Below are 12,663 nucleotides of genomic sequence, written 5' to 3' on the forward strand. Positions count from 1 at the left end.
TTTGGACAGAAATGTGTTTTATGCTCCTGTTTACTGCACCATAAAGGGCTCTTGGTGGTAAATAGGGAAGTGTGACGCAAACTATATATTTACATGTTATCCTATCACGTCTCTCATGAAGAAAATTTCTTAGCTGTGGCAGAAGTGCACCACCTAGAGTTCAAAAGTGACAATATATCCAGAACACCTTGGTATGCATTCATCTACATCTATTTTAAATTCTGTGATAATTCTGTGATTCTGTGATTTTTTGAATTTGCATTAATATTAACGTAAACTTAATTAAAGTTCTGTAGTTTTTCAAGTCATAATCGATGTAAGTGCTCTCACAATCGGTAACAGAAATATGCATGGAGATGGGTCAAACACCTGCAACAGTGACTAATTCAGTAAAAAATAATTATCAAAATTTGTTAACTTACTTCAATTTGTGCAGAGAAATGAGATACTGCGACACAAAAGTTTAAATACTTTAATACAAACAAATACAGTGATCCAGTTCCTGATTTTCCTTGGTGATTAATATCAGAGACATGGAAAGGTTTTCAATAAACCCCTCAACAGCCTCTCAACACTTGACAGCGAAAATACTATAAACACCATTATTGGCACATTTCAGTTCATACCTCCTTCCCTCAAAACACTGCAACTTTGAAATACTGAAGATTTCCCAAACCCGTCAGCATTACTACACTGTCAGTCAATGATATGAAAAAAAGCTGAATATAGAGTGAAACCACGTCGGTTCAACCACTGTAGCATTTACCATAGTTCAAAGTCAGTCACACTTTGATTGTCAGTTGCCTGCTCTGCACAATGAATTAAGAGACGTGCTAGAATAAAATATCAGTGTCAAAAATGTCAAGTTATTTTAATTATTGGTCAGTACAGCCAATGTAGACTACTTTAAGAATAACTAAGGTTGTTGTGTTTTAAAACATCTGCCTTGCAACAGACTTTGGCTGAGGAATATTAAACATTAAGTGCATCTGATGAAATGTTAAGTCTACTAAAGGGTCACAATGATAAAGGTTTTTTGCCAGTGGTGAGGAATACAGCTTATATGCACTGTGACCACAGTTATTATCAAATGACATGAGGTACCTTTTCTTTTGCTGACATCCTTAGTAAAATAATAAAATCTTAGTATACAGTCCTCACTTCCAGTAACAAAAAGTTAAATTTACATCTGATGACAAAACATCAGTTGTGACAAATCAAACAGTAAAATACAAAAAGGTTACCTGCTGGAATAGGCTTTAATGGTGAATTAAGAGCAAGTTTTTTTCCATTCTTTTCAGCTGAAGCATTCAACCTCCGCACCGAAAGCTTTGCAAGCATAACAGCAAACGGTCCCCGGAGGCTGTGGTGATCCTTTAATTAGAGATGTCATCTGCCTTTGCTCCACCGACTGTCCTTTGGCACTAGTCTTTTTCCACTTACACACCGTATACTGTGGCTCCTGCTATGGCATTGAGCTGAGACAGCGGTGCGACATCCATCCAAACCCTCTGTTTACTATATTCTCTGTTGTCTGGCTCCATAAAATGCACTGTGGAAGTCAATGTGAGCGTGAGTCTCTCTTTAGGCGCTGGGCTGCTGGCAGTTTGCACAACTGCGCACCGGCCTCTGCCTGTGAGTCTGCACCTGCACTGTGCACCTGGTGAGACCGTATGTGTGAAGCAACAGGTGACGGGCCTTCGCCTGGACGTCCTCCCAGTTATTGGCACTAGAGGGCGCTGTGTACATACAAATGCACTTGAATATATTTGAAACAACTTTCAGTGTCACAAAGACCAGGAGTCCGCAATTAGGTTTAACCACTGGCCAGCTTTTTTCATTTGCAGTGTTCAGATATCATGCCTTTGACATGGGAGTGGTATTAAAAGTAAATAATATATTAAGATTTACATAATTGTTGTACTGAAACTGTTAACTAAAGTATATTTATGAAGAATCGTATAGACATTTTGATGTAAACACAATTTTGGAATAATGTTAAAGCCTAGACTTTCTAGTATCTGGTTTTCTGAGTTGTTTAAGTTGTATGATTTGAACAAAAAAAACATATTGGAAGAGAAAATGAAATAATGAAAGGGAGAACTAAAGCTGCCATGGAAACGTTTGTCAGTAGGACAAACACTTGACCCACAGAGCGCCACTTACCTACTATGGCAATACTTTTTGCAGCAGACATTTTGACATTTCATAGAGGGAAAAACACGAGTTTAATTAACCAAATTGATAATAATGATAATAATCAAACTGAGCCAGTTTCAGGGCTCTGGTGCCGGCTCACTGGAACAGTTTACTGGGACACTTGACACCTCACATGAAGAAAATGCATTCATTTGCTAAGTGTGTGAACAGAAGGGAAGTAAGTATAATATGGATGACTTACTTTTTTGTATGAATGTAAATTCTGAATTTCACTTGAATTTACAAAAAATATTTAGGAATATATTTCCTAATTTCTCCAAATCCCTCTCCCTTATTGGCAGTGCTGATGTTATACTCACTGAGCTGGAGATGCACTAGTGCTGCGGTCTTGTCAGTGGTCAGTGCCCAGACATTCAGCTCATCGACTGACTGGACGTCCTCCAGCTTCAGGAGGTCGTCTTTGATCCGCTGAGAGTCCAGGTGCCTGGGAACACCTGATACAGCGAGATAAAAAAAAAAACAACACAATTAATGTACTAACTCCACAGTCTTAATACTAAACAATGTAATCTGACAGTACAAGAGCCAGGACTTACCCTCCAGTACAATGAATACTGTGTCTCGCATGATGCGGCATGTGGTGAACAGAACCAGAACAGAGAAGATATATGTACAGATGGGGTCTGCCAACTTCAACTCCGGCTGTGAAGACACAGGGTCAAATCACATTTACTGAAATCAAAGTTTTAAGCATAATTACTTCCAACAATTAATCCCTGAATTCGTTGAGAGCCTATTGCATGTGCAGCCATCCTCAAGTAATCTCAGTTCAAAAATTTAATTTAAAGCAAAGGGTCACCAACTATAGCCAACAATCATACAGAAATACATCACTGGGAAAATGAATGACTACATGCTACAAAGCCACTAGCTCAACAAGCTATCGTTGGCCAATCTTCACATATTTGTGATAACTTGTGGAAAATGTGTATACAGCTTAATTGTTCACACTGGGCTGTGTGATGGTCTCCAACATAATTCTCAATTGACCACAAGTTAGCTCTCTAAAATTATTTTGGTAGGTACAATTCACACACAATGCAGCTGCAAGTAATTGGTAACACTTTATTTCCAAATAATCTTATGAGAAGTTTCCTGGAAAGAAACGTACAATTTGATATTAATTATGGGTAAAATGGACAGTGACCGGTTGGTCCACCTCCAGTCTTTTCTAAATGCTAAGTTAGCACAACTTTGAGATGTTTATTCAGAGCAGGTTAGCAGGTTAGCTACACATGCAAAATGTGTCTACAAACAAATGTAAAATTCAGCATGAATGAAGAATAAAGTTTCCAGTGATAATGAATGAGTAATAAGTCAACACAACTAATTGAACTAACTTAAATAACAATCTCAGAAATTTTACCAGAGTACCAAACTATATGGTTGTTTCTAGAAAACTTTCAAGAAATGATTAGGAAATAGCAAACCTATTAAATAGATATTTATATAAAAAATCTAGCTGGTCTATTAAAGGAAATGTTAAATTATATCTGCTGAAAGAAGCAGTGATTGTAGGAAGCAACATTAAAAGTAAACAGTGTTAACTGTTAACATTCATGGCTAACAATTCTTTAAAAAAAAAGCAGGGTACCTTGAAGCGGACAATGTAGGCAGCTATGAGCACCCCGACACTCTGGAGGAGGTCTCCCAAAGCATGGATGAAGGCTGCTCTGACAGCCAGGCTGCCATGTGGCCTCTGCTGGTGACCTGACCCTGTTGACTGCGAAGCTGAGGCAGCTACAGGGCCGTGAGAATGACCATGGCCATGGCCATGAGAGTGCAGGTGACCACCTTGGTTTAATAAGAAACCCATTCTAAAGACAAGAAAATAAAGAAAGAGGGATTTATTTTAAACAATAACAACTATACAGTACATTTTGTCCAATACACATCATGGTTTAACTGACCTAGAAACTGCAGTTATTCATTCACATACTGGCTGTGGTCAAACATTACACACTGAACAACAGCAACTTCAGGCTCTTAAGTGTAGGTTCGACAGTACTTTGTACTGTTAAAAATGTTGCTGATACGCCACCCTCACAAGAATGCATTCAGCATTGTCTTGCTTCACAGTTTTAACTGCCAGCAAAGACAGAGTGGATAGTAACTGTAAACAAATTTATAATATGGAGAGACTCTGTATCGATACATTTATAAAGTATTGCACAAAATGCGTATTGTACATGAATATGGATATAGTACAATAAAAACTTTTACATATGTGGCTTGCTTCTCATGAGTAAATGTGGTAATTAAGAAGAGGATGACTTATCTTTTGAAGTTTTTTGCTTGTTTGTGTGTTGCTGGTTTTTCTCTACATATACTATATCTAATCCAAGTAAAAAAAATCCTCACAGTTTTCTCTAAAAAAAAATATATATACATAGGAGTAAGTTTCACTTACACAAGGTTGACAGCCACCCCCACAGCTGCAGTGATGAGCATGACATCTCCGTCTATGTTGAAATCTTGGTGAACCGTCCTCTGAACCGCCTCATAGAGAAGCGCGGCCGTCAGAATGTAGATGAGCACCACGCTGAGGACTGCCGATACCACCTCTGGGCCAGGAAATCACAATCAGTTGTACAAACAAGGCACATTCATAACAATAACAATAAAAGCTGCGAGAAAAACCTGATTCAAAAAGGTAGCAGTGAGCTCTACCTACCAGATTTGATAACCTAAAACTAACGTACAATTTAAATGATTTAGTCTGTTGAAATCGTATAATTACCATCAATTCTCACGATTAAAGGGGTCAGACCTTTCTCTTCCGATATTAACAACATGCTTAGTAACTTGTTTAGCCTCACACAAGATGGGGAGGCTCTTAGTGTCCATGCTACATACTGTTTCTGATTATAAATAATATTCTCTCTTTGGCATTTGATTGTCAAATGTACCTTTACATGGACGATACTCTTTTACACAAGTTTTGTGATCATTTTTCCACTTTTATTCTACTTTTAAGGGAATAAGTCCTCATTAATCTTAACCCTTGATGACAAAAAAACTAAATGCATGTTATTCTCAGAATCCAAAGACACATATTACAGTAAAAATCACAAGTTCGACCGGGTTTAACTGGGAGAGTGTAACAGTCCGAATATGTTGGAATCTGACCTGAAGAGAAATTAGATTACACTTGAAAACAGTATCAACTACAACAGAAAGCAGCTTCCCTGTGATGTATAAAAAGAGGATTAAGAAGCAGTTTTCTCAGTTCCTTTATTATAGAGATGTTGCCTCCACTCTGAAGCCCCCAGATTAAATCTAAATTTCAGTCCTTGTTTCATGTCTAGTGACAATACAGGACTCACCACTTTTATATGACAAAGTTGATTGGCTGCACGTAGTCATCTATTTACAGGGCCCTTCTTGGACAGTTTCTATCTTATAGCTTAACGTTGCTGCTTATTAGCCAACCTGTTCTGTATAAATAAGGCTTTTTACATGACACTAGCTTCAGGCGACTGAGTGACAGCCAGTCTCTTACGGGGACACAATGAAGGATCCGCCTGCTGTGACAGTGTTGTTGGTTATCTCCCTGACTGATTGCAGACAAACTAAAACAGAGTAATAAATCAGGACAGGCAGCATTCTGAGATATACACGTATATCGGCACCAAACACCAAACTGTAATAGATAAACTCCACCGGTGGAAACTAGACACATAGTGGAGTTGAAATGAAATGATAAATATGTGACTGTGGGGGTCTAAATTTATCTGGTAGAATGTAAATCATCTGAAGCTCTACTTCAGTATAAAGTAGCCTATCTGTTATCTGATCTGGACTGAACACTGCTGAACACATGCTTTCTTTCTTTGAACATGATTCATCTGCATCAAAACCACATATATCTGTTTACTTCACACAAAACAGAGCCAATGGAAAGAAAGGGAAACAGAAAAGGAGAAGTGCATAGGCTTCTGAAATCACAGACATACCGAGGCGATGCAGTCCAAAAGTGAATCTCTTAGTGGGTGGCTTGGTGGAGAGCCAGAGGGCCAGCAGGGAAAACAAAATGCCCACCACGTCTGCTAGCATGTGCACAGCGTCAGTCATAATGGCTAAGCTGTTTGACATATAACCACCTGAAGGTAAAAGACAATGTTATCAGTTAAAATGATAAATGATGAGCTCTATCTAAGCTATTTGTGCATGCAGAGATGAGATACAGTGCACAGGTTAAGATGGGGATGGCTCCAAACAGATATATAGCAACAGTGAAGTATGTAGCTGGATTTCCAGGTAACACGCTGTGGACTAACAGACACTCTTTGGAGCTATGATGTGGTAAATTCACTTGGAGTATAATTACTAAATTCTGAAAACAATGACATAAAATAGTATATGATCCAATGTGCTCCTATGAGGATGAAATCTAATTTAAAATGTGGTGAACTGTCACACACTTTCAGCAAAAGCTTAATCACAAAACTATGTTCCAGTCACCACTTTTTTATTAAGAATCACTGACTCATACAGAAAACAAAGGCCCTCTGTCTCATGTAAGAAAAAAAAAAGTCCATGGGAAATTTTGGGCTGGGATAGTACTCTCCCCCATCATCAAAACAACAAATGAGGGAATCTCTATTGTAAGAATGGTGTTAGAATTAATGCCAAGGAACACTGACACACTTAATGTTGGTTTTTCCTTTAATTTGTCACTTGTCTGTATGTTCACTTGGTCTTCAGGGACTAAGTGATTAGTTTAATTTATTCACTGAACAATCTACTGATTATTAGTAAAACTAACTATCAGATGTACTGATAATCAAAATGATTTTTGGGCTCAGCCAATCAGTTCTACAAAGATTGATTCATACTTTGATTGAGGTTTTCTACATATTCATTAAATAATTTAGGTCTTGAAACTAGATTTTGAGAGTTCCTCCACTAGACGAGGGCCAGGAGATGGACTTTGGAAGACTGGTCAAGTTAGTGATTAATAAAATTATGTTAACTTAAGGCTTTTGAAATTGCCCACTGGTTGGTAATCCAGCCTTTCAGCTTTGAGTATCGAGACCTTGCAACTTGGGAAACTTTGAGAAACACTTTGAGCATTATTTTCTGACATTTTATATACTAGTTGCAGCACTAATAAAATAATTGTGTAGTGTGTGATTCACTCTGCTCCTGCTTACCTATAATTTCACCTGTCATGAAAACTAAATACAGCACAGCTGCAAAGACAAGCCTCTTCATCACCCTCCTGTGCTTGATCCTCTCCCTCTTCTTGGTGCAGGAGTCACAGGGGTCCATATTTAACCCTGGGCTGCCCAGGCTCGAAGAGGAGTCGAGCATGGAGTCATCATCATCATCAGCCACCACCAGCGTGTTCACAGCTACCCCGTTGGACGGAGCTCCGGCAGAGTAGTCCGACATCTCTCCGGACACCACCACCTTCAGCTTGTTAAATTTGGGCGTCTCATCCTCCACCAGCTCATCGTTCAAGTCAAAAGGCGCCGTGTCGCTCAGGTCCCAGTCGCTCTGCTCCCTCCTGAAGGCGGACCGCACCTTGCTGAAGAGGTTCCCACCTGACATCTTGAATAATCACGAGGGCAAGGTATAAACAGATCTGTCTGTAGGTTACTGTCCTCCGAGGTAATCATTCACATTCTTGTAACGGTGTCCGCATTTTATTTCCATCTTTGCACCTGGAACAGCAACAAAAAAGACAGTGATACTAAAAAAAAAAAAAAAAAAAAACACAGAGCATCATTCTCTTCAGTACAGTTTAACAATTTCACCCACAATTTCGCTACACTGTCACTGTGAAGATGATGTTATAGAAACGTCCTTGAGTCACTCACATCCCCACATGAGCTAGTAAACTTTAGTCCTCTTAAAAACAGCCTCGGCTGAACAGTAAAAAGCTAGCTACTGTAGGTTAGCTATCTTGTCGTGTCAGTTTGCGACTAAAAGAAAGCCCTTCTAGTGTGGTAGTTTGATTAGAAATATGAGCCGGACTTACTTACGAGTGTACGTTTCTGTTGTATAAACTTCGTTGGTTTTTAGATTTGAAACTTTCGTGGTAATTCCGGTGTAAACATTAGAGCCCAAACACCACCTCCGGACTCGGAAGTCACAGCAGCAAGTTCGGTTTCGTCCGCAGTCACGTGATGACGCAGGAGTCACATGACGCTTGCTCGGACGCAGCAGCAAAAACTCCAAAACCTCACTAACCGTGGTTTCTCCTCTGGCTTAGGGTCAACAAAACTCAACTTCTGACACCTGCAGGTAATGTGTTGGTAAACATACATTCAAACGGGTAAGATGGCGTCGACTGAGCTGGAATGTTTACATATTGTCTGGATGCTAATGTGGCATACACATTATGCAGCAGCTAAGCTAAACACTTCCTCAACGTTTAGATGCCCCTTGTTTTGACCAAATATGACCCCGAGATGATATCTCAGCTGATAAAACAGTGATAAAACCTCTGTCTGATTCCTTGCTGCCGCTTTTCAGGTTATAAAAGCAGACTGGGTCAACAGAGTCGCTGCATATGGAGGTAGAGGGGATGGAAGATGAAGGACCTTCGTCCCAAAGTGAACTTCCACAGAGTGAAGGTGTGTGTGTGTGTGTGTGTGTCTGTGTGCGTTTTAACCTGTTCTCTGTCTGTCCACACCTGTCTGATCTTCCTGTCTGAACTTCAGTATAAATAACATGAATCCAGCTGCAGCTCCAGTTTGTGCATCCTCATTCACCTCATTCATTCTATTAACTTGCCAGGGTCCAAGGAAGGGGCCTTGAAAATTAAAACTATGTTAAGAGTTTAAGGTTAAGTACATACATGTACATGTAGAGCTGCAATTATTAGTTGAATAATCGATTAGTTGGTGTACACAAATTGGCCAGCAGTTATTTTGAGTGTTGAATCAAAAAAAGTATTTTTTAAGCGAATATTGTGATGTAACAGCATCATGCAACATTCAAAAAATTAGTTTAAGTATTAAGTGTTTATAAACAGATTGCATGCAGGTCTACACAGCGTGTTTAAGTACAGCTTTCTGCCCTTATTTATGTCAAACACATCACATACAGTAGATCACTTATAACTGTCTAAATTAATTGAAGGGGACTTTTGTGTCAAAATACTAACTAATTTTTCCTACATATCTGGCAGATGTCCAGTCAGAACGACAGGCGTCCCTGCTTCTGGAGAGCTCAGCGCCAGTAGAGAATGTGTTTGTGGATAAGAAAGCGGTGGATAAACTCACAGAGGGATTACTGTCTCACTACCTACCAGATCTACAGAGCTCTAAACGAGCACTTCAAGAGCTCACGTGAGTTTCCTTGTTTAGTCTTCTGTTATTACTTTTGCACCTCACAAATTAGCAGCAGGTAGAGAGTTGAATACTTTACAGTGCTCCTTTTTTGGGCTACAATTAATTAGTATCTTTTGTTTTCACAATTGCTTGGTCTATAAAATGTCAGAGAATAGTGGCAAAAAGCCCACCACTATGTCCCATTAAATTATTTTTATTTCCGAAACTTAAAGATTTTCAATTTACTCTCACATAAGTCAAAGAAAAGCAGAAAAAAGAACAAGTTAGACGTTTTAACAAATGATTTAAACGAATAATCAATGATCAGCCAATCATTTAAGGTTTATGCTTTTCACTAGTACTACATCACCACAAAAATGTAATAAACCCTGTCTCATCCCAGCCACTACTTGTCTGAATGAGGTTATTGTGTGTCATGGTGGGGCAAGTTTATGCTGGTTTTATTCAGACTAAAGACTGTAATCACTGATTTCAATTAAAGGTTTTGCCCCAACAACAGCACTGTCTGGATCTGACTAGTCTAAAAAGTATGAATGGTCCATGTCACTTTTTCCTTGGCCTCCATTAAAAAAAAACACCAAGAGATGAAGGAGTTTTGTAAAGAAGAAATCATTAAAAACCCAGAGTAGAGACAACCAAGCTGCCAAGAAAAGAATCTGACTGAAGTTAAAATAAACATGTGAAGTTGCTTGTAAATTGTGTTTTGGTTTGTCTTTTTATAAGGATGGTCCCATGTATCCTACTGTAAAGGTGGTTAGAAAGTAAGCAGTGAAAAAGTATTTAACAAAAAATATACCTCCCTCACAACTCTCTATTAATTGGTGTGTGAAGCAAGTAAAAATAAATATGTAAAATATCTCTAAAAACAGTCTCCAATCTTTGCCTGCGCAGCTGTCAGTTATCTGATTCACAAAAAAACATACTGACATGTGCAGATACCAATATAGACAGGTCGCACAGGAAACCATGCGTTAAGCAGAACTAGACGGATGGGTTTGCACAGTTGCTTTTATGCTGGTAGTTTCACTAACAACATGCTGGTGTTCACATGCATGTTAAAAAAATAATAATAATGCTATCACAACTTCACAAACATGTACAAAGCCATTGGACACTTTTGAATATCCTGTCATTGTCTGAATAATTAGCAAACAGTAGATTTGGTGTAGGATATTCAGTAGCTGTCCTTCACCATGAGTTTAATTCACTTGATATTTGTTTTTACTCTTGTTTTGTTTTTTTTTGTCTCAACCAGACAAAATCAGCTGATATTATTAGACACACTGGACCAAGAGGTCACCAAGTTCAGAGAATGTAATGCCTTACTCGACCTCAATTCACTGGTATGTTTGTAAGTTTTGAATTTTAATCTCATTTGTACCAGAGAGCAGGAATGGTTTTCTAATCCAGCTTGTTGTCTTTTAGTTTACGGAGGCGAAGGTTTACCACAATAAACTGGTGAACATAAGGAAAGAGATGATTATGCTCCACGAAAAGACAACGAAACTAAAGGTAGGCTTGCATTAGCATAGTTAAATCCCATGTTCTCAGACAGGTTGGTGGATGGATGCAAATGAAATAATGCACAGACTGATTAAATGTTGACGTTTGGTTTTTCCCTCAGAAAAGATCTCTGAAGCTGCAGCAACAGAAGCAGAAGGAGGCGCTGGAGAAGGAGCAGCAGCGTGAGAAGGAGCTGGAGAGAGAAAGGCAGCTTATTGCCAAACCTGCTAAAAGAACATAGGATCCCCACGTACCGTATCCCTGCTGTATTAAAGGACCATACAGGTGCTTTTGCATGTTTTGGCCTATTTATTACATATCAACTGTACATCGCATTACTGCTGGCGGCCATTTTCCAAAGCGCAAGTATTTTATTAGTGTTTTTTAAGATCATTTTTGGGGCATTTTGCCTTTATTTGACAGACAGTACAGTAGAGATTCAGACAGGAACAGAATAGGAGAGATGAGACGCAGCCAAGACTTCCAACCAGTTCCCTACAGGGGTCTTTGTAGTCACATGGTATCCATCTCAGGCTCCAACACACCACCACTTGCATTTTTTAATGTGTTTTCCGTTCCAGCCAGGCTGCCATTAAAAGCTACTTGAAATATGCTTGATACATTTAATCCACAATACAGAATATTATGTCTTTCTTTTTCATTGTCCACCATAAAACATTGTTACATAGTAATGCAGTTGACAGTGCTCACTGATACGACAAGTTTGCTCTGAATTATTGCACAATACCACAGTTTAAACAATAAAGGTCGATGATGATTTTATTGCTTTGTTGTTGCTCATCTCAAACAGGTTTCAGCCGGTTTGAAGTGCGGGCCAGGCCACATTCATTGCATTTGTGACATTAGAAATGGACTTGAGTCCAGGTTTACCACCTGTTTTCTCCTTGGTTTGTTTCCAACAGTATTACAGCAAACACTGTGAATGTCTGTAATATAATTTCCTTGACTTAGAGGACATGAGTTGTTAATCTTGACTCATGTTGTTTGTTGAAACGGAAACACAGTGTCTGTCCACAATTTAAGAAGAATCCATTCAAAAACCTTGAAGACAGTCATATGCTTTGGAAAATGGTTCACTTCACAGACAGTGTATGTGACTCTTAGTAAAGGGGCTAAAACCTGCAAAAACTGATCCTTCTATCTCTGAGATTGCCAAGCTCACCACAAACCAAAGACATGGACTAAATCATCAAATGCTGGCACTTCCCACTATCAACCTCTGATGACACAAACACAAGCACTTCCCCGAGAGTGGAACAAATGACTCAAAGACACTTTTGCAGTCATCAGAAAATGACCAGGAAGAGAATCGGTGCGTTTGCTGTCTTTTCTTAAAGTGTTAATATATGTTGTTCCTGGGCTTCATGCCCTGTTAATGTTGAATGTTATAAAACAGGTATGTTGTTTAAAATCAAAAATTTGTCTGCACTAAATTTGACTGACTGTATTTCTGGGGTCCAGATAATATGATAATTGATAATATGCACCAAACTTTTTCCCCACCATACACAGCATCTGTAAATTTGTGTAACAGACCTTTCAAGAGGCCTCTATGCACTACCTATGCCTGGAACCCCACTGTTTGTACTATTAATAATAAAAGCAATACAAACTG

The 12,663-nt window shown here is 38.9% G+C and overlaps 2 protein-coding genes across 3 annotated transcripts; one reads left to right on the plus strand and one right to left on the minus strand.

Annotated features, from left to right (window-relative positions):
* Positions 1–458: 458 nt before the first annotated feature.
* Positions 459–8,345, minus strand: slc30a4 (solute carrier family 30 member 4). 2 transcript variants are annotated; one of them, XM_023414618.2, is made up of 8 exons: positions 8,207–8,345; positions 7,377–7,889; positions 6,177–6,323; positions 4,631–4,784; positions 3,815–4,037; positions 2,757–2,862; positions 2,520–2,654; positions 459–1,739 (listed from the first exon to the last, which is right to left on the minus strand). In XM_023414618.2, exons 2-8 carry the CDS (start codon positions 7,774–7,776, stop codon positions 1,585–1,587), a joined length of 1,320 nt encoding a protein of 439 aa, XP_023270386.1. In that variant the 5' UTR covers positions 7,777–7,889; positions 8,207–8,345; the 3' UTR covers positions 459–1,584. The 2 variants fall into 2 exon arrangements, with proteins under 2 accessions (XP_023270386.1, XP_023270385.1); XM_023414617.2 differs by having other exon boundaries at positions 8,211–8,343.
* Positions 8,336–12,663, plus strand: bloc1s6 (biogenesis of lysosomal organelles complex-1, subunit 6, pallidin). The gene is made up of 6 exons (XM_023414619.2): positions 8,336–8,472; positions 8,704–8,804; positions 9,362–9,521; positions 10,780–10,867; positions 10,950–11,036; positions 11,149–12,663. Exons 2-6 carry the CDS (start codon positions 8,741–8,743, stop codon positions 11,266–11,268), a joined length of 519 nt encoding a protein of 172 aa, XP_023270387.1. The 5' UTR covers positions 8,336–8,472; positions 8,704–8,740; the 3' UTR covers positions 11,269–12,663.

The sequence above is a fragment of the Seriola lalandi genome, unplaced genomic scaffold, assembly GCF_002814215.2.
Source record: "Seriola lalandi dorsalis isolate HSWRI2012SDOR001 ecotype SW California unplaced genomic scaffold, Sedor1 jcf7180002054537, whole genome shotgun sequence".
Lineage (NCBI taxonomy): Eukaryota > Metazoa > Chordata > Actinopteri > Carangiformes > Carangidae > Seriola > Seriola lalandi.